The sequence below is a fragment of the Salmo salar genome, chromosome 13, assembly GCF_965601325.2.
Source record: "Salmo salar chromosome 13, fSalSal1, whole genome shotgun sequence".
Taxonomy (NCBI): Eukaryota; Metazoa; Chordata; class Actinopteri; order Salmoniformes; family Salmonidae; genus Salmo; species Salmo salar.
This window is the reverse complement of record NC_138303.1, coordinates 7,468,590-7,496,425: the sequence shown is the minus strand read 5'-3', so window position 1 is coordinate 7,496,425 and position 27,836 is coordinate 7,468,590. Positions and strand designations below refer to the sequence as shown.

The following is a 27,836-nucleotide window of genomic DNA, read 5'->3' as shown; positions in this document are numbered from 1 at the left end:
GCTACACTATCACTAGTCAATAATACACGGTGCTACACTATCACTAGTCAATAATACACGGTGCTACACTATCACTAGTCAATAATACACGGTGCTACACTATCACTAGTCAATAATACACGGTGCTACACTATCACTAGTCAATAATACACGGTGCTACACTATCACTAGTCAATAATAGTGATATCACTACAATATCACTAGTCAATAATACACGCTGCTACACTATCACTAGCTAATAATACACGGTGCTACACTATCACTAGTCAATAATACTTGGTTAATACACGGCGCTACACTATCACTAGCCAATAATACACGGCGCTACACTATCACTAGCCAATAATACACGGCGCTACACTATCACTAGCCAATAATACACGGCGCTACACTATCACTAGCCAATAATACACGGCGCTACACTATCACTAGCCAATAATACACGGTGCTGCACTATCACTAGCTAATAATACACGGTGCTGCACTATCACTAGCCAATAATACACGGTGCTACACTATCACTAGTCAATAATACACGGTGCTACACTATCACTAGTCACGGTGCTACACTATCACTAGTCAATAATACACGGTGCTACACTATCACTAGTCACAGTGCTACACTATCACTAGTCAATAATACACGGTGCTACACTATCATTAGCCAATAATACAAGGTGCTACACTATCACTAGCCAATAATACAAGGTGCTACACTATCACTAGTCAATAATACTTGGTTAAAACACGGTGCTACACTATCACTAGCTAATAATACACGGTGCTACACTATCACTAGCCAATAATACACGGTGCTACACTATCACTAGCCAATAATACACGGTGCTACACTATCACTAGTTAATAATACACGGTGCTACACTATCACTAGTTAATAATACACGGTGCTACACTATCACTAGCCAATAACACACGGTGCTACACTATCACTAGCCAATAATACACGGCGCTACACTATCACTAGCCAATAATACACGGTGCTACACTATCACTAGTTAATAATACACGGTGCTACACTATCACTAGTTAATAATACACGGTGCTACACTATCACTAGCCAATAACACACGGTGCTACACTATCACTAGCCAATAATACACGGCGCTACACTATCACTAGCCAATAACACACGGCGCTACACTATCACTAGCCAATAACACACGGCGCTACACTATCACTAGTCAATAATACACGGCGCTACACTATCACTAGTCAATAATACACGGCGCTACACTATCACTAGTCAATAATACACGGCGCTACACTATCACTAGTCAATAATACACGGCGCTACACTATCACTAGTCAATAATACACTGCGCTACACTATCACTAGTCAATAATACACGGCGCTACACTATCACTAGTCAATAATACACGGCGCTACACTATCACTAGTCAATAATACACGGCGCTAAACTATCACTAGTCAATAATACACGGCGCTACACTATCACTAGTCAATAATACACGGCGCTACACTATCACTAGTCAATAATACACGGCGCTACACTATCACTAGCCAATAATACACGGTGCTACACTATCACTAGCCAATAATACACGGTGCTACACTATCACTAGTCAATAATACACGGTGCTACACTATCACTAGTCAATAATACACGGTGCTAAACTATCACTAGTCAATAATACACTATCACTAGTCAATAATACAAGGTGCTACACTATCACTAGCCAATAATACACGGTGCTACACTATCACTAGCCAATAATACACGGTGCTACACTATCACTAGCCAATAATACACGGTGCTACACTATCACTAGCCAATAATACACGGTGCTACACTATCACTAGTCAATAATACACGGTGCTACACTATCACTAGTCAATAATACACGGTGCTGCACTATCACTAGTCAATAATACACTATCACTAGTCAATAATACACGGTGCTACACTATCACTAGTCAATAATACACGGTGCTACACTATCACCAGTCACAGTGCTACACTATCACTAGTCAATAATACACGGTGCTACACTATCACTAGTCAATAATACACGGTGCCACACTATCACTAGTCAATTATACACGGTGCTACACTATCACTAGTCAATAATACACGGTGCTGCACTATCACTAGTCAATAATACACGGTGCTGCACTATCACTAGTCAATAATACACGGTGCTGCACTGTCACTAGTCAATAATACACGGTGCTGCACTGTCACTAGTCAATAATACACGGTGCTGCACTGTCACTAGTCAATAATACACGGTGCTGCACTGTCACTAGTCAATAATACACGGTGCTGCACTGTCACTAGTCAATAATACACGGTGCTGCACTGTCACTAGTCAATAATACACGGTGCTACACTATCACTAGCCAATAATACACGGTGCTACACTATCACTAGCCAATAATTCCCCCGTGCTACACTATCACTAGCCAATAATACACGGTGCTACACTATCACTAGCTAATAATACACGGTGCTACACTATCACATGTCAATAATACATGGTTAATACACGGTGCTACACTATCACTAGCTAATAATACACGGTGCTACACTATCACTAGTCAATAATACACGGTGCTACACTATCACTAGTCAATAATACACGATGCTACACTATCACTAGTCAATAATACATGGTGCTACATTATCACTAGCCAATAATACACGGTGCTACACTATCACTAGTCAATAATACACGGTGCTACACTATCACTAGCTAATAATACACGGTGCTACACTATCACTAGTCAATAATACATGGTTAATACACGGTGCTACACTATCACTAGTCAATAATACACGGTGCTAGACTATCACTAGTCAATAATACACGGTGCTAAACTATCACTAGTCAATAATACACGGTACTACACTATCACTAGTCAATAATACACGGTGCTAGACTATCACTAGTCAATAATACACGGTGCTACACTATCACTAGTCAATAATACACGGTGCTACACTATCACTAGTCAATAATACACGGTGCTGCACTATCACTAGTCAATAATACACTATCACTAGTCAATAATACACGGTGCTACACTATCACTAGTCAATAATACACGGTGCTACACTATCACCAGTCACAGTGCTACACTATCACTAGTCAATAATACACGGTGCTACACTATCACTAGTCAATAATACACGGTGCCACACTATCACTAGTCAATTATACACGGTGCTACACTATCACTAGTCAATAATACACGGTGCTGCACTATCACTAGTCAATAATACACGGTGCTGCACTATCACTAGTCAATAATACACGGTGCTGCACTGTCACTAGTCAATAATACACGGTGCTGCACTGTCACTAGTCAATAATACACGGTGCTGCACTGTCACTAGTCAATAATACACGGTGCTGCACTGTCACTAGTCAATAATACACGGTGCTGCACTGTCACTAGTCAATAATACACGGTGCTGCACTGTCACTAGTCAATAATACACGGTGCTACACTATCACTAGCCAATAATACACGGTGCTACACTATCACTAGCCAATAATTCCCCCGTGCTACACTATCACTAGCCAATAATACACGGTGCTACACTATCACTAGCTAATAATACACGGTGCTACACTATCACATGTCAATAATACATGGTTAATACACGGTGCTACACTATCACTAGCTAATAATACACGGTGCTACACTATCACTAGTCAATAATACACGGTGCTACACTATCACTAGTCAATAATACACGATGCTACACTATCACTAGTCAATAATACATGGTGCTACATTATCACTAGCCAATAATACACGGTGCTACACTATCACTAGTCAATAATACACGGTGCTACACTATCACTAGCTAATAATACACGGTGCTACACTATCACTAGTCAATAATACATGGTTAATACACGGTGCTACACTATCACTAGTCAATAATACACGGTGCTAGACTATCACTAGTCAATAATACACGGTGCTAAACTATCACTAGTCAATAATACACGGTACTACACTATCACTAGCCAATAATACACGGTGCTACACTATCACTAGCCAATAATACACGGTGCTACACTATCACTAGCTAATAATACACGGTGCTACACTATCACTAGCCAATAATACACGGTGCTACACTATCACTAGCCAATAATACACGGTGCTACACTATCACTAGCCAATAATACACGGTGCTACACTATCACTAGCCAATAATACACGGTGCTACACTATCACTAGTCAATAATACACGGTGCTACACTATCACTAGTCAATAATTCACGGTGCTACACTATCACTAGCTAAAAATACACGGTGCTACACTATCATTAGCTAATCGTTTGAAGGCGGTCTCTTCTCTTCTCTTTTACTTTTTAATCCATGTTCCCTCCCCTCTATTCCCCCGTTCGTTCCTCTTATCACCGTTTCCTTATTGCCTTCAGCTATGAGGAAAGAGAGAGCAGAGGAAGACTGTAATTCTGTCCTGTGTTTCCACTATCAGGTCCATTAGTGTAGTACAGCCCGCAGCCCGCAGCCGTAGAGCCGCTTCACCACTACCGCGCCAGGGATTCACTCTCTTTTCACATCTTACCAGCAACATTCATTATCTGTTTGCCTGCGCAGTTCAATGTATTTATTTTTTTAAAACCCCCAGGTTTTCTACCTATCTAATATAATAGAGCAGCAGAGCCTGCAGTGACCGGTCAGGCAGCGGTACACCGAGGTACCAATCAATACGACTGGAGACTTTAGAGAAAGGATATATATATATATATATATATATATATATATATATATATATATCTGTGTATATACAGCTGGCTATAGCTGCTACGAGGAAAAACGTCGTGGAGAAAGAGGCTGGAATTATGAAGGTATGCCGTTGAAACAAATGAAGCATTTTGTTTTGGGCGACGTTTGTTGTTTGAGGCTATTTTGTAATCTATTTGCTATAGTTACCATTTCACCATGTATTCAACAAGACGCGTTCTGCTCTATTCAGAACATACCTTACTAGGTTATTGCTCTGCTGCCATAATGAACAAAGCAAGGTTAGTCTTTTATGTGATCCATTTATGTCAGAAGCTATTGTCCTCCAATACATTGCATTTGCCCCGGGTCCGATCAGTCTCGCCGTTTACTAGCTATTTAACCCATATAGACGTAGACTACCACGAGTCCCTATGCTGTCCCCTGCTAAAACACTAGCTCCTCACAAAGATATCCAAATGAACCATCTGATGTCTTCAACACATCTTGCCAAGGATTACCAAGCGATTATTTACACTACTGATTTACACCCAAACCAACATAACTCCGTATTGCATTAGCCTGCAGCAGCGTATGTGGGCATAGTATTACTGCTAATCTGTTTTGCCCAGAGGCCGTGTGATAGTACAATCTGTCTGCCCTGTGATAGTGGATAGTCTGTCTGCCCTGTGATAGTGGATAGTCTGTCTGCCCTGTGATAGTGGATAGTCTGTCTGCCCTGTGATAGTGGATAGTCTGTCTGCCCTGTGATAGTGGAAAGTCTGTCTGCCCTGTGATAGTGGAAAGTCTGTCTGCCCTGTGATCGTGGATAGTCTGTCTGCCCTGTGATAGTGGATAGTCTGTCTGCCCTGTGATAGTGGATAGTCTGTCTGCCCTGTGATAGTACACAGTCTGTCTGCCGTGTGATAGTACACAGTCTGTCTGCCGTGTGATAGTACACAGTCTGTCTGCCCTGTGATAGTACACAGTCTGTCTGCCCTGTGATAGTACACAGTCTGTCTGCCCTGTGATAGTACAGTCTGTCTGCCCTGTGATAGTACACAGTCTGTCTGCCCTGTGATAGTGGATAGTCTGTCTGCCCTGTTTATGAGCAGTGGGTTAAAGGCTATACTTCTGGAAAAGGCTCAGCCATCACAGAAGAGTGTTTCTTACAAATATCTGTGAATGTGCTCTAGGCGTGCTCTGTGTGTGTGTATGCGAAAGTGAGAGTGTATGTGGGCTGAATGCTTGTGTTTTGTGTGTGAGCAACCTGGTCTCAGAGTATTTCCTATTATTCAGTACGTAAATCCGAGATACTCCATTTAGTATGATACTAGTATGGTACGTTCCGTATGGAATGTATTAATTTGTGGATGTCCATCACCCATTTAGTATGATACTGTATGTTACTAATTACAATTCGTATTATATGATACCAATTTGAAAAATGTACATCAAGGCTTGATATAAACTTTTTATATAGTAGGACTGATTTAGACCCCCCAAAAATGGTCCTAATTATTATCATGATATTATTATTATTATTATTATTGTCATTATTATCTCTGGTATTGACAATGGAAGGCTGCTGGTCTCTGATCAGGCACTGTATAATATCTCCTGCCGTTGTGTCCTTGAGCAAGGCACTTAACCACCCACCCCCACAAAGTAAAATACTGCACTGATAGGCTACTGGGTGGTCCGTCAACCCTCCCATCTGGAGAGGTACTGGGTGGTCCGTCAACCCTCCCATCTGGAGAGGTACTGGCTGGTCCGTCAACCCTCCCATCTGGAGAGGTACTGGGTGGTCCGTCAACCCTCCCATCTGGAGAGGTACTGGGTGGTCCGTCAACCGTCCCATCTGGAGAGGTACTGGGTGTGCAGGCTTTTGATCCAACCCTGCTCAAACACACCAGAGTCAGTTTATTAAGGTCCTGTTGAGCAGCTGATTTTGTACGATGTTTTGTTTCGAGCAGACATGGGACATGACGGTGACGTTAATATATGCTAATAGCTAAATAGTTAACTAGCGAGATAACCAGCCAAACTAAACAATATGTTTTCAATTGGCTAGGCTATATCATTATTTTACGTGCTGTGCAATGTCTCACGCGCTCACGCTTCTCTGGCAACGGCCCACTGGCAAACACGCAGGTGATGTACACCATGACTTTTCCAGGATTTTCATTGTGTAACAGTTAAGCTTCCGTCCCTCTCCTCGCCCCAACCTGGGCTCGAACCAGGGACCCTCAGCGCACATCAACAACTGACACCCACGAAGCATCGTTACCCATCGCGCCACAAAAACCACGGCCCTTGCAGTGCAAGGGGAACAACTACTTCAGGTCGCAGAGCGGGTGACGTCACCTGATTGAAATGCTACTAGCGCGCACCACCGCTAACTAGCTAGCCATTTCACATCGGTTACACTTGCGGACCAAAAATGTGCTTTAACTGGTCAAATAACTCACTAACTAGCAATGAATATCTGTCTGCCCTGTGATAATCTCAAAAACGCATCTTGTGACTGCGTGATTGAATGACTGCTCGTTCCTGTCAATGCATGCCTACAATAATTTAACACATCGCATCCACTTCGATCCCATTCTGAGCAGGATAGCCTAATTGTTTGTGTCACGTCCTGACCCTAGTAAGATGTCATTTTCTATAGTAGAGTAGGTCAGGGCGTGACAGGGGGTGTTTTGGGTTGTTCTATGTTTTCTATTTCTACGTTTAAGTTCTAGTTTTTCTATTTCTATGTTGGGGTTGTTTGGGTTGATCTCCAATTGGAGGCAGCTGATCCTCGTTGCCTCTGATTGGAGATCATATTTAAGTAGGGGTTTTTCTTCCTGGGTTTTTGTGGGTAGTTGTTTTCCGTTTTGTATGTGTTACCTGACAGAACTGTTTGTGGTCGTTTTGTTGTTTTTGTTAAGTGTTTCATGAATAAAGTAAATATGAGCACTCTACACGCTGCGCCTTGGTCACCTTTAGACGACCCGCGTTGCAGTTTGATAATTTGATTTCTTGTGTGATTTGTTTTTAACTTGTCCATTTGGACAGCATAAATCTATAATCTGCTTGTCCCAACTATTTTTTTTTTTTTACTTGCAAGCGGACAAGCGTTAATGTCGAGCCCTGTACAATATGTTACAAATTTGCTAAACGTATGATATGTTACGAATTCTAGCTAGGTGGCTAACGTTAGCTAGCTTGCTAATGTTAGCTAGGCTAGGGTTTAGTGTTAAGGTTAGGGTTAAGTTTAGGAGTTGGCTAAAAGGGTTAAGGTTAGGGGAAGGGTTAGCTATCATGTTAAGTAGTTGCAAAGTAGCTAAAAAGTAGTAAGTAGTTGAATAGTTGTTAATTAGCTAAAATGCTAAAGATGACCTTGACGAGATTCTTACTCGCAATCTTTCGTTTTTGCCGTAAATAGACCACCGGTCTTATGTAACATATCAAACTAAATGGAGTGTTCTTTCGGATTTACGTACAAAATAATACGAACTGCTCTGAGACCAGGTTGCAACGAGAGAGCGAGCTGCTGGTAAAAGTCACTCTGAACTGAAGGTATGATCTACTGGTTCATTTGTAAACAACATGGCAACACTGAAAGTGTCGGTTAAGCTATATCAGAGCAGAGAAGTGTCTGCAGTAAGTAGTAATCTACCCTGCAGTAGGCTAATCATCTAGAGAACGTGTATGTATAAACCAATAAAATACACCATTTATTTATCTTTTTGTTGTTGTTGAATTGTACACAATGATGTATAATTTTGATTATATTATTTTCCTAGAGTTCATCATACCAACCAATGGATGCCTTATAGACGTGTACTGCTTCAGTATATACAGTGTCTTCGGGAAGTATTCAGACCCTTTGACTTTTTCCACATTTTGTTACGTTACAGCCTTATTTTAAAATTTATAAAATTAATGTTTTTCTTCATCAATCTATACAAACCAAGATTGAAATCTTTGGCCTGAATGCAAAGCGTCACATTTAGAGAGAACCTGGCACCATCCCTACGGTGAAGCATGGTGGTGGCAGCATCATGCTGTGGGGATGTTTTTCAGCGACAGGGACTGGGACACTAGTCAGGATCGAGAGAAAGATGAACGGAGCAAAGTACAGAGAGATCCTTGATGAAAACCTTCTCCAGAGCGCTCAGGGCCTCAGACTGGGGCGAAGGTTCACCTTCCAATAGGACAACGGCCCTAAGCACTGCCAAGACAAAGCAGGAGTGGCTTCGGAACAAGTCTCTGAATGTCCTTGAGTGGCCCAGCCAGAGCCCGGACATGAACCCAATCGAACATCTCTGGAGAGACCTCAAAATAGCTGTGCAGCGACGCTCCCCAGCCAACCTGACAAAGTTTGAGAGGATCTGCAGAGAAGAATGGGAGAAACTCCCCAAATACAGGTGTGACAAGCTTGTAGCTTCATACCCAAGAAGACTCGAGGCTGTAATCGCTGCCAAAGGAGCTTCAACAAAGTAATGAGTAAAGGGTCTGAATACTTATGTTAATGTGATATTTCAATTATTGTTTTTTTATACATTTGAAAAAAAATCTAAAACCTGTTTTTGCTTTGTCATTATGGGGTATTGTGATGTCATTATGGGGTATTGTGATGTCATTATGGGGTATTGTGATGTCATTATGGGGTATTGGGATGTCAATATGGGGTATTGTGATTAGATTGATGAGGAAAAATAACAATTTAATCAATTTTAGAATAAGTCTGTAATGTAACAAAATGTGGAAAGAGTCAAGGGGGTCTGAATACTTTCCGAATGCAATGTATAATATATATATATCTAGATCGATGTGAAAAAACTGGACTGGCCTCCACAGAGCCCTGACTTCAGCTCCATCGAAAACCTTTGGGATGAATTGGAACACCGACTGCGAGCCAGGCCTAAATGCCCAACATCATTACCCTACCTCACTAATGCTCTTGTGGCTGAATGGAAGCAAGTCCCTGCAGCAATGTTCCAACATCTAGTGGAAAGCCTTCCCAAAAGAGTGGAAGCTGTTATAGCAGCAAAGGGGGGATGAACTCCATATTAATGTCCATGATTTTGCAATGAGATGTTGGATGAGCAGCCGTCCACGTACTTTTGGTCATGTAGTGTACGTGTCTGAAAGACAGGCCTATGTTTCTGGGTGATCTAACGGTGTGATGTCCAATTAGATGCGAGGCCAATAGAGGGTCATCCTTTATTATCCGTGCTTACGCTGTCAGCATTTACCTGAACTCCTCCATCCACACTTTCTCTCCTTCTCTTCTATTCTGTTCTCCTCTCCTCTCCTATTCTGTACTCCTCTCCTCTCCTCTTCTATTCTGTACTCCTCTCCTCTACTATTCTGTACTCCTCTCCTCTTCTATTCTGTACTCCTCTCCTCTCCTATTCTGTACTCCTCTCCTCTCCTATTCTGTACTACTCTCCTCTCCTATTCTGTACTACTCCCCTCTTCTATTCTGTACTCCTCTCCTCTCTTTCAATATCATACCTACTCAGCTTTTCCTGACCAACAACCAATAATCTTTCCCCTCCATTCTGTTGTGTTCTCTTGTCTTCTACAGCACCATGCCCATACTAAATGACTCTACATTACCTTACCTCTCGATCACACAAGCAGCTCTCTCCTAAGTTTCCCTGCTATCTGATTGTTTTATTTGTCTTTGATAAGTCCGGACCGGTGACCTAGTTACTGTCCCAATGTCCGCTTTATGCGTGTTCCTAGAAGGGTGTTGCCACATGGTAAGCAACGTAGTCTTGTTCAGTTCTCCATGTCAACAGCTGACTTATGATTGGCTTATGATTATGTAACCCTCAAACCGTAACAATATGTTTGTTTCCATGAATCTATATGGATATGTGCTGCTTCATTGAGGGAAAGTTTAACTTACAGTACTATGACTGTGATACTTTACAGTACTATGACTGTGATACTTTACATGACTACGACTGTGATACTTTACATGACTACGACTGTGATACTTTACATGACTACGACTGTGATACTTTACAGTACTATGACTGGGATACTTTACAGTACTATGACTGGGATACTTTACAGTACTATGACTGTGATACTTTACAGTACTACGACTGTGATACTTTACAGTACTACGACTGTGATACTTTACAGTACTACGACTGGGATACTTTACAGTACTACGACTGGGATACTTTACAGTACTACGACTGGGATACTTTACAGTACTATGACTGGGATACTTTACAGGACTACGACTGGGATACTTTACAGGACTACGACTGGGATACTTTACAGGACTACGACTGTGATACTTTACAGCAGAGGTGGGACCAAGTCACAAGTAAGTCTCAAGTCTTAGCACTCAAGTCTCATGTCAAGTCCCAAGTCAAGACAGGCAAGTCCAAGTCAAGTCTCAAGTCCAAAACTTTGAGTTTCGAGTCCTAAACAAATCATAATGTGCTCTTTACCATTTAACAAGAGTAATAGTTAGTATATTACATTTACGCAAATCATGAATGCTTTTAAAAATATGTATTTTTAATACTTTCCAAATAAACGTTATATTTCCATGGAAATACATGGGTAGCCATGAGAAAGACTCCCACCCCCCTTCCCATAGTGATCGACTATTGAGGATCGCTATAAGGCCCAATTGGGCGATGTAGGCTTGTACACAATCGCCCAACCTTAACACACACTCTCTCTCTGTGTGGTTACAGTAGGCTAACGTATGTCAATGGTTTTAGGAACAGCAGTAACATCAGGCAGGATTTAGGCTACCAGCTGCCGAGCCAGATGTAGCTCAATCTTGGGTGCAATGACCATGTTCCCTCACTGACTGACTGTGCAGAGGCTCATTGATTTAACGTTACGTTAGCCTACATGATACACCAGTAAAGTAATAAAATATATAGCCGTCGGCTATATTAGCCACGACTTACCGTTCTTTGTGCAGCTTCAAATGTCGAACAAAGTTGGAAATTGTTGCGCCTCCGTCTGTAATTTTCTTCCCGCATGTTTTTGCAAGCTGCGATACGTTTTTAAAAATATTTTTTATGACTATAGCGTAGTCTTTATATCCAAAAATGAATAATTTAGTGTATCATCTCTCCAAGGGCTCCGTCTGAATTCACCCGCCGACGTTCCTCTGTAAAGCTTAAGTGTGTGAGGTAGTTAACTGTAGATAAACTTGAGCTATAAAATCTCTCCAGAGGCCTGGAACTCCGTGGTCTTGTCTTCTTCTCTCTATTCCAACGTGTCTCGTGGTTTTAAGTAGTAGCCTTTTATTATTGAGTTGAACTCTGTCTGTCTGTCTGTCTGTCTGTCTGTCTGTCTGTCTGTCTGTCTGTCTGTCTGTCTGTCTGTCTGTCTGTCTGTCTGTCTGTCTGTCTGTCTGTCTGTCTGTCTGTCTGTCTGTCTGTCTGTCTGTCTGTCTGTCTGTCTGTCTGTCTGTCTGTCTGTCTGTCTGTCTGTCTGTCTGTCTGTCTGTCTGTCTGTCTGTCTGTCTGTCTGTCTGTCTGTCTGTCTGTCTGTCTGTCTGTCTGTCTGTCTGTCTGTCTGTCTGTCTGTCTGTCTACAAATCACAATGTGACTGACTGACTAACTATCTGACTACGAATCCTCATTCAGCCACAGTTCCTTGTTCTAACAGGGTGCTGCATGGTTTCTAGCCTGTCTCTGTGTGTGTGTGTATGGTTCTAGCCTGTCTCTGTGTGTGTATGGTTCTAGCCTGTCTCTGTGTGTGTCTGTTTCTAGCCTGTCTTTCTCTCTGTGTGTGTGTGTGTGGTTTCTAGCCTGTCTTTCTCTCTGTGTGTGTGTGTGTGGTTCTAGCCTGTCTTTCTGTGTGTGTGTGTGTGTGTGTGTGTGTGTGTGGTTCTAGCCTGTCTTTCTGTGTGTGTGTGTGTGTGTGGTTCTAGCCTGTCTTTCTGTGTGTGTGTGTGTGTGGTTCTAGCCTGTCTTTCTGTGTGTGTGTGTGTGTGTCTGGTTCTAGCCTGTCTTTCTGTGTGTGTGTGTCTGTTTCTAGCCTGTGTGTGTGTGTGTGTGTGTGTGGTTCTAGCCTGTCTCTGTGTGTGTCTGTTTCTAGCCTGTCTTTCTGTGTGTGTGTGTCTGTTTCTAGCCTGTCTTTCTCTCTCTCTGTGTGTGTGTGTGTGTCTCTGTGTGTGTGTGTGTGTGGTTCTAGCCTGTCTCTGTGTGTGTGTGTGTGTGTGTGTGTGTGTGTGTGTGTGTGTCTGTTTCTAGCCTGTCTCTGTGTGTGTGTCTGTTTCTAGCCTGTCTTTCTGTGTGTGTGTCTGTTTCTAGCCTGTCTTTCTGTGTGTGTGTGTGTCTGTTTCTAGCCTGTCTCTGTGTGTGTGTCTGTTTCTAGCCTGTCTTTCTGTGTGTGTGTCTGTTTCTAGCCTGTCTTTCTGTGTGTGTGTGTGTCTGTTTCTAGCCTGTCTTTCTCTCTCTCTGTGTGTGTGTGTGGTTCTAGCCTGTGTGTGTGTGTGTGTGTGTGTGTCTGTTTCTAGCCTGTCTTTCTGTGTGTGTCTGTTTCTAGCCTGTGTGTGTGTGTGTGTGTGTGTGTGTGCGTGCGTGTGTGTGTGTGTGTGTGTGTGTTTCTAGCCTGGATTCCAGGATTTTATCTAAAGGCAATTCCAGAGTGACACTAAGATTCACTTTTTCACTTTAAAATGTTATACAAAGCAAAAACTTTGATTGCAAAGTTTAACAAGCCATAGACCTGCATGTATAGGCAGTAGTCTAATTTCCACAGACAATGTTACTAAAACACATTTAGTTGAGGAAGAGTGCAGGAGCAACGCTTGTTAAGAGACATTAAACTCTCCCTCAGTTTATTTATGACCACGTTTTATAAAAACTATATTACTCCAAGTTAAGATTGTACTCTACTGTGTTCTAATGTACTGTACTCTACTGTGTTCTACTGTACTGTGTTCTACTCTACTGTGTTCTAATGTACTGTACTCTACTGTGTTGTACTGTACTCTACTGTGTTCTACTGTGTTCTACTCTACTGTGTTCTACTGTACTCTACTGTGTTCTACTGTACTCTACTGTGTTCTACTGTACTCTACTGTGTTGTACTGTACTGTACTCTACTGTGTTCTACTGTACTGTACTCTACTGTGTTCTAATGTACTGTACTCTACTGTGTTATACTGTGTTCTACTGTACTGTGTTCTACTGTACTGTGTCCTACTGTGCTGTGTTCTACAGGGTTCTACTGTACTGTGTTCTACTGTGCTCTACTGTACTGTGTTCTACTGTACTGTGTTCTACTGTGTTCTACTGTACTGTGTTCTACTGTACTGTGTTCTACTCTACTGTGTTCTACTGTGTTCTACTGTGCTGTGGTCTACAGGGTTCTACTGTGCTGTGTTCTACTGTACTGTGTTCTACTGTGTTCTACTGTGTTCTACTGTGCTGTGTTCTACTGTGTTGTGTTCTACTGTGCTGTGTTATACTGCGCTCTACTGTACTGTGTTCTACTGTACTGTGTTCTACTGTGTTCTACTGTGCTGTGGTCTACAGGGTTCTACTGTGCTGTGTTCTACTGTACTGTGTTCTACTGTGTTCTACTGTGTTCTACTGTGCTGTGTTCTACTGTGTTGTGTTCTACTGTGCTGTGTTCTACTGCGCTCTACTGTACTGTGTTCTACTGTGTTCTACTGTGCTCTTCTGTACTGCGCTCTACTGTGTTCTACTTTGCTAGTGAACTCTCATTATCTTCCCTCCTCATGAAGGAGAGAAATTAGACAATATCTTAAAGATATGGGGGTTTTGGTAACAGAATGACAAGTTACTAGGCAATGTTTCTTAAACTTACAGAAAGCAAATAATTTCTCCAAAACTAAACGTAAATGTTGTCAGGGGCCGTTACTTAAACATTATAAAGTTTTTATTCCAATACCTTTCAAGACTTTTTCTAGTTGATGTTTTTTTAAGACCCCTTTTCCATATGCGTGACCAGAAATCAAATGATTTATAATTTTTTAGGATGGAAAACATATCTACTGAATGCCTTAATTGTCAGGGTCGTCGTAGGAATGAGGGGACCAAAGTGCAGCGTGTTTGTCGTTCCACATTATTTTATTGAACTGTGAAACTTTGCAAAACATACAAATAAACTAAAGAACAAAATAACAAACTGTGACGCAGAGGTGAAACATACACTACTCAAAATTAACATCCCACAAACCCAGGTGGAACAAACACCAACTTAAATATGACCTCCAATTAGAGACAACGATGACCAGCTGCCTCTAAAATCAATCTATTTACTCTATGTAGATCTGAGAGAGATGTTATGCTAACAACAATTTACGTTGGAGAATGTCTGTAGACTTCATGACCATTTTAAGAAGATCTAGACTGTTACGTAATGAACCGCAGTTGTCATAAACTTCGTCGTCTGAGGAGGAAGAATCATCGGACCAAAATGCAGCGGATAAAAGTGCTCATCTTCGTATTTATTAAAGAACCACACTTAAACAACAAAAACAACGACGAAAAAAAACAGTCCCGTAAGGTACACTGACTATACTACCCACAAAACCCATGAAGAAAAAACCCCTACTTAAATATGATCTCTAATCAGAGGCAACGAGGATCAGCTACCTCCAATTGGAGATCAACCCAAACATACACAACATAGAACTAGAAAGGAAAACATAGAAATAGATAACATAGATCAAACACAAACTCCCAAAACACACAAAACAAACACCCCCCTGCCACGCCCTGACCATACTATAATAACAAAATAACCTCTTTACTGGTCAGGACGTGACAGCAGTCTACTACTAGATAGCAGCAAACCGGGAACATTCCCAGAACATTAGTTTCCCATTCAATTCAAGATTTTGTTTAGTATAAAACACTCGGCTGATGTTGCAAGACGGTTCCCATAACATATTTAGTCTGTACTTTAAAGGTTCCCAGAATGTTTCATTAGGTTGTTGGAACGGTATTGTGGGGATATCACAAAATATATTTTTTCAAAACACAAAAAAATTGTCCATTTGTGTTGATTATTGCAATGTTTCTATAACAGCGCCTTCAGAAAGTATTCACACCTCTTGAGGACTGTAATTGTAGGTGATTTAGAGACACATGGCATTTCAATTTCATTCATAGGATATTTGCTCAGCGTTAAATCATACAAACACAACCATATGTTTTACACTTCACATGTTGACAATCTGCACCAGCAATATTTGGACCTGCAATGATGAAATGTGTTCTGGGAACGTTCTTATAACATCAAGCAAATGTTTTATACAAACATTCTATAATCATCACCACCACTGGACAGCTTTTTTGTTGTGTTATGAGAACATTTGACGCCACGTAACACGTGTTCTGTGAACTTTCAAATTTTTGGTTTGCTGGGTAGTCTCAGTTGCAGATGTAGCATCCCAAAATAGTGCCGAATGGGTTCTTCAGCTGTCCCCATAGGAGAACCCTTTTTGGTTCCAGGTAGAACCCTTTCTACATAAAGTTTGATTTGATTTGAGAGAGACGGAGAGACAGAAAGACAGTTACAGAAAGACTGTTACAGAGAGAAACAGACAGAAAGATTGTTACAGAGAGAAACATACAGAAAGAACATTTCAGAGAGAAAGAGTCAGAAAGACCGATGAAGAGAGAAACAGTCAGAAAGACCGTTGAAGAGAGAAACAGACAGAAAGATTGTTACAGAGAGAAACATACAGAAAGACCGTTTCAGAGAGAAAGAGTCAGAAAGACCGATGAAGAGAGAAACAGTCAGAAAGACCGTTGAAGAGAGAAACAGACAGAAAGATTGTTACAGAGAGAAATATACAGAAAACATCTACCCCTCTCTCTCCTAAACTGTTAGAAACATCCACCCCCTCTCTCTCCCAAACTGTTAGAAACATCCACCCCCTCTCTCTCCTAAACTGTTAGGAACATCCACCCCCTCTCTCTCCTAAACTGTTAGGAACATCCACCCCCTCTCTCTCCTAAACTGTTAGGAACATCCACCCCCTCTCTCTCCTAAACTGTTAGGAACATCCACCCCTCTCTCCTAAACTGTTAGCAACATCCACCCCCTCTCTCCTAAACTGTTAGTAACATCATCCCCCTCTCTCTCCTAAACTGGTAGTAACATCCACCCCCTCTCTCTCCTAAACTGGTAGGAACATCCACCCCCTCTCTCTCCTAAACTGGTAGGAACATCCACCCCCTCTCTCTCCTAAACTGGTAGGAACATCCACCCCCTCTCTCTCCTAAACTGGTAGGAACATCCACCCCCTCTCTCTCCTAAACTGGTAGGAACATCCACGCCCTCTCTCTCCTAAACTGGTAGGAACATCCACCCCCTCTCTCTCCTAAACTGGTAGGAACATCCACCCCCTCTCTCTCCTAAACTGGTAGGAACATCCACCCCCTCTCTCTCCTAAACTGGTAGGAACATCCACCCCCTCTCTCTCCTAAACTGGTAGGAACATCCACCCCCTCTCTCTCCTAAACTGTTAGAAACATCCACCCCCTCTCTCTCCTAAACTGTGAGAAACATCCACCCCCTCTCTCTCCTAAACTGTTAGGAACATCCACCCCCTCTCTCTCCTAAACTTAGAAACATCCACCCCCTCTCTCTCCTAAACTGTTAGAAACATCCACCCCCTCTCTCTCCTAAACTGTTAGAAACATCCACCCCCTCTCTCTCCTAAACTGTTAGCAACATCCACCCCCTCTCTCATAAACTGTTAGCAACATCCACCCCTTTCTCCTAAACTCTTAGAAACATCCACCCCCTCTCTCCTAAACTGGAGGTAACATCATCCCCCTCTCTCTCCTAAACTTAGAAACATCCACCCCCTCTCTCTCCTAAACTTAGAAACATCCACCCCCTCTCTCTCCTAAACTGGTAGGAACATCCACCCACTCTCTCTCCTAAACTGTTAGGAACATCCACCCCTCTCTCCTAAACTGTTAGGAACATCTACCCCCTCTCTCCTAAACTGTTAGGAACATCCACCCCCTCTCTCTCCTAAACTGTTAGGAACATCCACCCCCTCTCTCTCCTAAACTGTTAGAAACATCCACCCCCTCTCTCTCCTAAACTGTTAGGAACATCCACCCCCTCTCTCTCCTAAACTGGTAGGAACATCCACCCCCCCTCTCTCTCCTAAACTGGTAGGAACATCCACCCCCCCTCTCTCCTAAACTGGTAGGAACATCCACCCCCTCTCTCTCCTAAACTGTGAGAAACATCCACCCCCTCTCTCGCCTAAACTGTTAGAAACATCCACCCCCTCTCTCTCCTAAACTGTTAGGAACATCCACCCCTCTCTCCTAAACTGTTAGCAACATCCACCCCCTCTCTCCTAAACTGTTAGGAACATCTACCCCCTCTCTCCTAAACTGTTAGGAACATCCACCCCCTCTCTCTCCTAAACTGGTAGGAACATCCACCCCCCCTCTCTCCTAAACTGGTAGGAACATCCACCCCCTCTCTCTCCTAAACTGTTAGGAACATCCACCCCCTCTCTCTCCTAAACTGTTAGGAACATCCACCCCCTCTCTCCTAAACTGTTAGGAACATCCACCCCCTCTCTCTCCTAAACTGTTAGGAACATCCACCCCCTCTCTCTCCTAAACTGTTAGGAACATCCACCCCCTCTCTCTCCTAAACTTAGGAACATCCACCCCCTCTCTCTCCTAAACTGTGAGAAACATCCACCCCCTCTCTCTCCTAAACTGTGAGAAACATCCACCCCCTCTCTCATAAACTGTTAGCAACATCCACCCCTTTCTCCTAAACTCTTAGAAACATCCACCCCCTCTCTCCTAAACTTGTAGTAACATCATCCCCCTCTCTCTCCTAAACTTAGAAACATCCACCCCCTCTCTCTCCTAAACTTAGAAACATCCACCCCCTCTCTCTCCGAAACTGTTAGGAACATCCACCCCCTCTCTCTCCTAAACTGTTAGGAACATCCACCCCCTCTCTCTCCTAAACTGTTAGAAACATCCACCCCCTCTCTCTCCTAAACTGTTAGAAACATCCACCCCCTCTCTCTCCTAAACTGTTAGAAACATCCCTCCCCTCTCTCTCCTAAACTGTGAGAAACATCCACCCCCTCTCTCTCCTAAACTGTGAGAAACATCCACCCCCTCTCTCTCCTAAACTGTGAGAAACATCCACCCCCTCTCTCTCCTAAACTGTTAGAAACATCCACCCCCTCTCTCTCCTAAACTGTTAGAAACATCCACCCCCTCTCTCTCCTAAACTGTTAGGAACATCCACCCCCTCTCTCCTAAACTGTTAGCAACATCCACCCCCTCTCTCATAAACTGTTAGAAACATCCACCCCTTTCTCCTAAACTCTTAGAAACATCCACCCCCTCTCTCCTAAACTGGTAGTAACATCCACTCCCTCTCTCTCCTAAACTGTTAGAAACATCCACCCCCTCTCTCCTTAACTGGTAGAAACATCCACTCCCTCTCTCTCCTAAACTGTTAGAAACATCCACCCCCTCTCTCCTTAACTGGTAGAAACATCCACTCCCTCTCTCTCCTAAACTGTTAGAAACATCCACCCCCTCTCTCCTTAACTGGTAGAAACATCCACTCCCTCTCTCTCCTAAACTGTTAGAAACATCCACCCCCTCTCTCCTTAACTGGTAGAAACATCCACTCCCTCTCTCTCCTAAACTGTTAGGAACATCCACCCCCTCTCTCCCAGACTATCAGGAATAGGCCTGTTCAGGGTCCTGATTGGTCAGTGGCAGTTTGTGAACTTTGAACTTTTGTGATATGCACACCTTCACCTGTTTTATGGGCAGCAGTTTTGTTTGTTAACATGTAAGGCCACTCCTTAGGATGACTGTTATCTGACACCACTGTTCTCCTTAGGATGACTGGTATCTGACACCACTGTTCTCTTTAGGATGACTGGTATCTGACACCACTGTTCTCTTTAGGATGACTGGTATCTGACACCACTGTTCTCTTTAGGATGACTGGTATCTGACACCACTGTTCTCAGGATGACTGGTATCTGACACCACTGTTCTCCTTAGTATTCCTGGTATCTGACACCACTGTTCTCCTTAGGATGACTGGTATCTGACACCACTGTTCTCTTTAGGATGACTGTCTCAGACACCACTGTTCTCTTTAGGATGACTGGTATCTGACACCACTGTTCTCCTTAGGATGACTGGTATCTGACACCATTGTGTGTAATATTCAACTATATAGGGGTTTAGTGTGTAATATTCAACTATATAGTGGTTTAATTCTGTTCCTATTGGTTTAGTGTGTAATGTTCACTGTTCTCCGATGTAAATACTTTATTCCACTTATTCAATAGCTAGCATACGTTCATTCATATTTAATTCAGTTTGAATATTCCTGTTTTGTCTACCAGTTGAGCTCTTGCTGTGCTGCACCCTTCTGCTATTTGGCATCTATTAAGCAATGTTTTTCCTGCAGTCTGAACAGCCAAAAATCAACATTGTAAACATAGTAATTGTAACATAGTAATTGTAAGTCTGTGCTATCTTGTTCCAGGTCTGTCACCATGTCTAAGGCCACAGCGAACAAGCTGCACTGGCATTCCAAGGTGCAGGAGAGTTTCGTTCCCCTGGGAGACGGGTCTGGAGAGCTGGGTGTTGCCATTGGGGGCGGCGCCGACTACGGAGAGTTTCCATTCGTCACCGCTGCACCGGGAGGTTGGACCACGGTGGGTGATGTCATACTGGAGATCGGGGGTACGCCTGTCCTGGGCATGACCCTAGGAGACGTGAGAGGGGTCCTCAACTCATGCCCCCATCCCATACGGATCAAAACCGTCTCCCCAGGTACCGGAATTAACTTACAAAAAAAATTACTTTATAGCTCTCCAGGGCCCGTATTCATAAAGTGTCTTTAGGTAGGAGGGCTGCTATAGGGTCAGTTTTGCCTTTTAGATCATAATGAGTCAGATTACATGGAGAGGGGGGACCTGATCCTAGATCATAATGAATCAGATTACATGGAGAGGGGGGACCTGATCCTAGATCATAATGAATCAGATTACATGGAGAGGGGGGACCTGATCCTAGATCATAATGAATCAGATTACATGGAGAGGAGGGGACCTGATCCTAGATTATAATGAATCAGATTACATGGAGAGGGGGGACCTGATCCTAGATCATAATGAATCAGATTACATGGAGAGAGGGGACCTGATCCTAGATCATAATCAGATTACATGGAGAGGGGGGACCTGACCCTAGATCATAATGAATCAGATTACATGGAGAAGGGGGGACCTGATCCTAGATTATAATGAATCAGATTACATGGAGAGGGGGGGACCTGATCCTAGATTATAATGAATCAGATTACATGGAGAGGGGGGACCTGATCCTAGATTATAATGAATCAGATTACATGGAGAGGAGAGACCTGATCCTAGATCATAATGAATCAGATTACATGGAGAGGAGGGACCTGATCCTAGATTATAATGAATCAGATTACATGGAGGGGGGACCTGATCCTAGATCAGCACTCCTAGACCTACTCGGAGACGCATTATGAATACAGGCCTAGTTCTCTAGCAATTCAATTATAGTATATCTTTTCCCTCTGAATCACCAACATCATACAGATTTTAGGATCTTAATTTGATCACCCTGTTGCAGGAGAACTTTCTTGCAATGCAGGATCTTTTTAATTTTTTTTATTTATTTTACTTGTAGTTTATTTGAGGTTTTAAACGGCTTCTCAAGTTTGTAATTTCCACTTTTCAGACTACATTTTCCCTGAGGAAAATGTGTCATCCCTACTAAACTGTCCGTTAATTATAATCCACATTTTAATTGTAATGTCCCTGCTGTAGCAAACTGGCTCAAATGAAGATCCTACATCTGTAGTGATGCAGCTGTATGGTGGTAAAGCTGAGCCAGCAGTAAACTACACACTTCATTAACAACAGGATTCTCCAAGCATACCCCACTGATGGGATGTGTTTATCCGTTGGCTGGCAGCATTTCTTCCTAGCTGGCCTCTACATTCCATTAAAGAGGGGACTTTGCAGTTCAGACAATAGCAAAGCAGGCACCCGACCACTGATTTGGTAAATAGCTGAGCGAGGCTTTACAGTGTTTGTTTACAAATTCATATATATTTGTTTACAAACAAAGGAGTTAAACAAGCTTATATTTGGGGTTGTGATAGGGTAAAGTTATACGACTAAACTCATGGGGGATAATCATCAAGATTTAGTGGGTATATATCATGAATATAAAAGTCCCAAAATTGATGTAGCAATCACAGATTGCTCATTTAATGAAATGTGACTATTGTCCTGTACTACTGTCCTGTACTACTGTTCTACTGTACTACTGTACTACTGTCCTGTACTGCTGTCCTGTACTACTGTCATGTACTACTGTACTGTACTACTGTCCTGTACTACTGTACTACTGTCCTGTACTACTGTCCTGTACTGCTGTCCTGTACTGCTGTCCTGTACTGCTGTCCTGTACTGCTGTCCTGTACTACTATCCTGTACTACTGTCCGGTACTACTGTCCTGTACTACTGTACTGCTGTCCTGTACTGCTGTCCTGTACTGCTGTACTGTACTACTGTACTGCTGTCCTGTACTGCTGTCCTGTACTACTGTACTACTGTACTGCTGTCCTGTACTACTGTACTGCTGTACTGTACTACTGTCCTGTACTATTGTACTGTACTACTGTCCTGTACTGCTGTCCTTTACTGCTGTCCTGTACTACTGTCCTGTACTACTGTCCTGTACTGCTGTCCTGTACTACTGTACTATTGTCCTGTACTGCTGTCCTGTACTACTGTCCTGTACTATTGTCCTGTACTACTGGCCTGTACTACTGTCCTGTACTACTGTACTGCTGTCCTGTACTACTGTACTACTGTCCTGTACTGCTGTCCTGTACTGCTGTCCTGTACTGCTGTCCTGTATTGCTGTCCTGTATTGCTGTCCTGTAGTACTGTCCTGTAGTACTGTCTTGTACTACTGTCCTGTACTGCTGTCCTGTACTACTGTACTACTGTCCTGTACTGCTGTCCTGTACTGCTGTCCTGTACTATTGTCCTGTACTGCTGTCCTGTACTGCTGTCCTGTACTGCTGTCCTGTACTACTGTACTGCTGTCCTGTACTACTGTACTACTGTCCTGTACTATTGTCCTGTACTGCTGTCCTGTACTGCTGTCCTGTACTACTGTCCTGTACTGCTGTCCTGTACTACTGTACCACTGTCCTGTACCACTATCCTGTACTACTGTCCTGTACTACTGTCCTGTACTGCTGTACTACTGTACTACTTTCCTGTACTGCTGTCCTGTACTACTGTACTACTGTCCTGTACTGCTGTCCTGTACTGCTGTCCTGTACTACTGTCCGGTACAGATGTCCTGTACTATTGTCCTGTACTACTGTACTACTGTCCTGTGCTACTGTCCTGTACTGCTGTCCTGTACTATTGTCCTGTACTACTGTCCTGTACTACTGTCCTGTACCGCTGTCCTGTACCGCTGTCCTGTACCGCTGTCCTGTACCGCTGTCCTGTACCGCTGTCCTGTACCGCTGTCCTGTACCGCTGTCCTGTACTGCTGTCCTGTACTGCTGTCCTGTACTACTGTCCTGTACTGCTGTCCTGTACTGCTGTCCTGTACTGCTGTCCTTTACTACTGTACTATTGTCCTGTACTATTGTCCTGTACTATTGTCCTGTACTACTGTACTATTGTCCTGTAGTACTGTACTATTGTCCTGTAGTACTGTACTATTGTCCTGTAGTACTGTACTATTGTCCTGTAGTACTGTACTACTGTCCTGTAGTACTGTACTACTGTCCTGTACTACTGTCCTGTACTACTGTACTACTGTCCTGTACCACTATCCTGTACTACTGTCCTGTACTACTGTCCTGTACTACTGTACTACTGTCCGGTACTACTGTACTGTACTACTGTACTGTACTGCTGTCCTGTACTACTGTACTACTGTCCTGTACTACTGTCCTGTACTATTGTCCTGTACTACTGTACTATTGTCCTGTACTACTGTACTATTGTCCTGTAGTACTGTACTACTGTACTGTACTACTGTCCTGTAGTACTGTACTACTGTCCTGTAGTCCTGTACTACTGTCCTGTACTATTGTCCTGTAGTACTGTACTACTGTCCTGTAGTACTGTACTACTGTCCTGTAGTACTGTACTACTGTCCTGTAGTACTGTCCTGTACTCCTGTCCTGTACTGCTGTCCTGTACTACTGTACTACTGTCCTGTACTACTGTACTACTGTCCGGTACTACTGTACTGTACTACTGTCCTGTACTGCTGTCCTGTACTACTGTCCTGTACTGCTGTCCTGTACTACTGTACTACTGTCCTGTACTACTGTCCTGTACTACTGTACTACTGTCCTGTACTGCTGTCCTGTACTGCTGTACTGCTGTCCTGTACTACTGTCCTGTACTACTGTCCTGTACTACTGTCCTGTACTACTGTACTACTGTACTACAGTCCTGTAATTCTGTCCTGTACTACTGTACTATCGTCCTGTACTGCTGTCCTGTACTACTGTCCTGTACCACTGTCCTGTACTACTGTACTATTGTCCTGTACTGCTGTCCTGTGCTACTGTACTACTGTCCTGTACTGCTGTCCTGTACTGCTGTCCTGTACTATTGTCCTGTACTGCTGTCCTGTACTACTGTACTGCTGTCCTGTACTACTGTACTACTGTCCTGTACTATTGTCCTGTACTGCTGTCCTGTACTGCTGTCCTGTACTACTGTCCTGTACTACTGTCCTGTACTACTGTACCACTGTCCTGTACCACTATCCTGTACTACTGTCCTGTACTACTGTCCTGTACTGCTGTACTACTGTACTACTTTCCTGTACTGCTGTCCTGTACTACTGTACTACTGTCCTGTACTGCTGTCCTGTACTGCTGTCCTGTACTACTGTCCGGTACAGATGTCCTGTACTATTGTCCTGTACTACTGTACTACTGTACTACTGTCCTGTGCTACTGTCCTGTACTACTGTCCTGTACTACTGTCCTGTACCACTGTCCTGTACCGCTGTCCTGTACCACTGTCCTGTACCGCTGTCCTGTACTGCTGTCCTGTACTACTGTCCTGTACTGCTGTCCTGTACTACTGTCCTGTACTGCTGTCCTGTACTGCTGTCCTGTACTATTGTCCTTTACTACTGTACTATTGTCCTGTACTATTGTCCTGTACTATTGTCCTGTACTACTGTACTATTGTCCTGTAGTACTGTACTATTGTCCTGTAGTACTGTACTATTGTCCTGTAGTACTGTACTATTGTCCTGTAGTACTGTACTACTGTCCTGTAGTACTGTACTACTGTCCTGTAGTACTGTACTACTGTCCTGTAGTACTGTCCTGTACTGCTGTCCTGTACTACTGTACTACTGTCCTGTACCACTATCCTGTACTACTGTCCTGTACTACTGTCCTGTACTACTGTACTACTGTCCGGTACTACTGTACTGTACTACTGTACTGTACTGCTGTCCTGTACTACTGTACTATTGTCCTGTACTACTGTACTATTGTCCTGTAGTACTGTACTACTGTACTGTACTACTGTCCTGTAGTACTGTACTACTGTCCTGTAGTCCTGTACTACTGTCCTGTACTATTGTCCTGTAGTACTGTACTACTGTCCTGTAGTACTGTACTACTGTCCTGTAGTACTGTACTACTGTCCTGTAGTACTGTACTACTGTCCTGTACTACTGTCCTGTACTGCTGTCCTGTACTGCTGTCCTGTACTACTGTACTACTGTCCTGTACTACTGTACTACTGTCCTGTACTACTGTACTGTACTACTGTCCTGTACTGCTGTCCTGTACTACTGTCCTGTACTGCTGTCCTGTACTACTGTACTACTGTCCTGTACTACTGTCCTGTACTACTGTACTACTGTCCTGTACTGCTGTCCTGTACTGCTGTACTGCTGTCCTGTACTACTGTCCTGTACTACTGTACTACTGTACTACAGTCCTGTAATTCTGTCCTGTACTACTGTACTATCGTCCTGTACTGCTGTCCTGTACTACTGTCCTGTACCACTGTCCTGTACTACTGTACTATTGTCCTGTACTGCTGTCCTGTGCTACTGTACTACTGTCCTGTAGTGCTGTCCTGTACTACTGTACTACTGTCCTGTACTACTGTAATACTGTCCTGTACTACTGTCCTGTACCACTGTCCTGTACTACTGTACTATTGTCCTGTACTACTGTACTACTGTCCTGTAGTACTGTACTACTGTCCTGTACTACTGTCCTGTACTGCTGTCCTGTACTACTGTACTACTGTCCTGTACCACTATCCTGTACTACTGTCCTGTACTACTGTCCTGTACTACTGTACTACTGTCCGGTACTACTGTACTGTACTACTGTACTGTACTGCTGTCCTGTACTACTGTACTACTGTCCTGTACTACTGTCCTGTACTACTGTACGGTACTATTGTCCTGTACTACTGTACTATTGTCCTGTACTACTGTACTATTGTCCTGTAGTACTGTACTACTGTACTGTACTACTGTCCTGTAGTACTGTACTACTGTCCTGTAGTCCTGTACTACTGTCCTGTACTATTGTCCTGTAGTACTGTACTACTGTCCTGTAGTACTGTACTACTGTCCTGTAGTACTGTACTACTGTCCTGTAGTACTGTACTACTGTCCTGTACTGCTGTCCTGTACTGCTGTCCTGTACTACTGTACTACTGTCCTGTACTACTGTCCGGTACTACTGTACTGTACTACTGTCCTGTACTGCTGTCCTGTACTACTGTCCTGTACTGCTGTCCTGTACTACTGTACTACTGTCCTGTACTACTGTCCTGTACTACTGTACTACTGTCCTGTACTGCTGTCCTGTACTGCTGTACTGCTGTCCTGTACTACTGTCCTGTACTACTGTCCTGTACTACTGTACTACTGTACTACAGTCCTGTAATTCTGTCCTGTACTACTGTACTATCGTCCTGTACTGCTGTCCTGTACTACTGTCCTGTACCACTGTCCTGTACTACTGTACTATTGTCCTGTACTGCTGTCCTGTGCTACTGTACTACTGTCCTGTACTGCTGTCCTGTACTACTGTACTACTGTCCTGTACTACTGTACTACTGTCCTGTAATACTGTCCTGTACTACTGTCCTGTACCACTGTCCTGTACTACTGTACTATTGTCCTGTACTACTGTCCTGTACCACTGTCCTGTACTACTGTACTATTGTCCTGTACTGCTGTCCTGTACTACTGTCCTTTACTGCTGTCCTGTACTGCTGAACTACTGTCCTGTACTACTGAACTACTGTCCTGTACTACTGTCCTGTACTACTGTACTACTGTCCTGTACTACTGTCCTTTACCACTGTCCTGTACTACTGTCCTTTACTACTGTCCTTTACTGCTGTCCTGTACTACTGTACTACTGTCCTGTACTACTGTCCTGTACCACTGTACTACTGTCCTGTACTGCTGTCCTGTACTACTGTACTACTGTCCTGTACTACTGTCCTGTACTACTGTCCTGTACCACTGTCCTGTACTACTGTACTACTGTACTACTGTCCTTTACTACTGTCCTTTACTACTGTCCTGTACTACTGTCCTGTACTGCTGTCCTGTACTACTGAACTACTGTCCTTTACTGCTGTCCTGTACTACTGAACTACTGTCCTGTACTACTGTCCTGTACTACTGTCCTGTACTACTGTCCTGTGCTGCTGTCCTGTACTACTGTACTGCTGTCCTGTACTACTGTCCTTTACTGCTGTCCTGTACTACAGTACTACTGTCCTGTACTACTGTCCTTTACTACTGTCCTGTAGTACTGTACTACTGTCCTGTAGTACTGTACTACTGTCCTGTAGTACTGTACTACTGTCCTGTACTGCCCTGTACTACTGTCCTGTACTGCCCTGTACTACTGTCCTGTACTACTGTCCTGTACTGCTGTCCTGTACTACTGTACTACTGTCCTGTACTGCTGTCCTGTACTACTGTACTACTGTCCTG

The 27,836-nt window shown here is 43.2% G+C and overlaps 2 protein-coding genes across 6 annotated transcripts in view; one reads left to right on the top strand and one right to left on the bottom strand.

The window, feature by feature from the left end:
- LOC106596008 (synaptophysin) overlaps nt 1-12,056 on the bottom strand; it is a 49,006-nt gene extending 36,950 nt beyond the window's left edge. Inside the window, exon 1 of one of the 3 annotated variants that reach the window (XM_082959786.1) lies at nt 11,692-12,056. In XM_082959786.1, coding sequence (XP_082815912.1) covers nt 11,692-11,766 — 75 coding nt within the window. In that variant the 5' untranslated portion in view covers nt 11,767-12,056. The remainder of the gene's footprint in view (nt 1-11,691) is intronic. The other 2 variants (XM_082959785.1, XM_045692836.2) reach the window with 2 other exon arrangements.
- Nucleotides 4,432-27,836, top strand: part of LOC106566317 (membrane-associated guanylate kinase, WW and PDZ domain-containing protein 3) — a 242,739-nt gene continuing 219,334 nt past the window's right edge. For 2 of the 3 annotated variants that reach the window (XM_082959784.1, XM_082959782.1), the window contains exons 1-2: nt 4,432-4,875; nt 20,292-20,581. In XM_082959784.1, coding sequence (XP_082815910.1) covers nt 20,302-20,581 — 280 coding nt within the window. In that variant the 5' untranslated portion in view covers nt 4,432-4,875; nt 20,292-20,301. The remainder of the gene's footprint in view (nt 4,876-20,291; nt 20,582-27,836) is intronic. The other variant, XM_082959783.1, reaches the window with a different exon arrangement.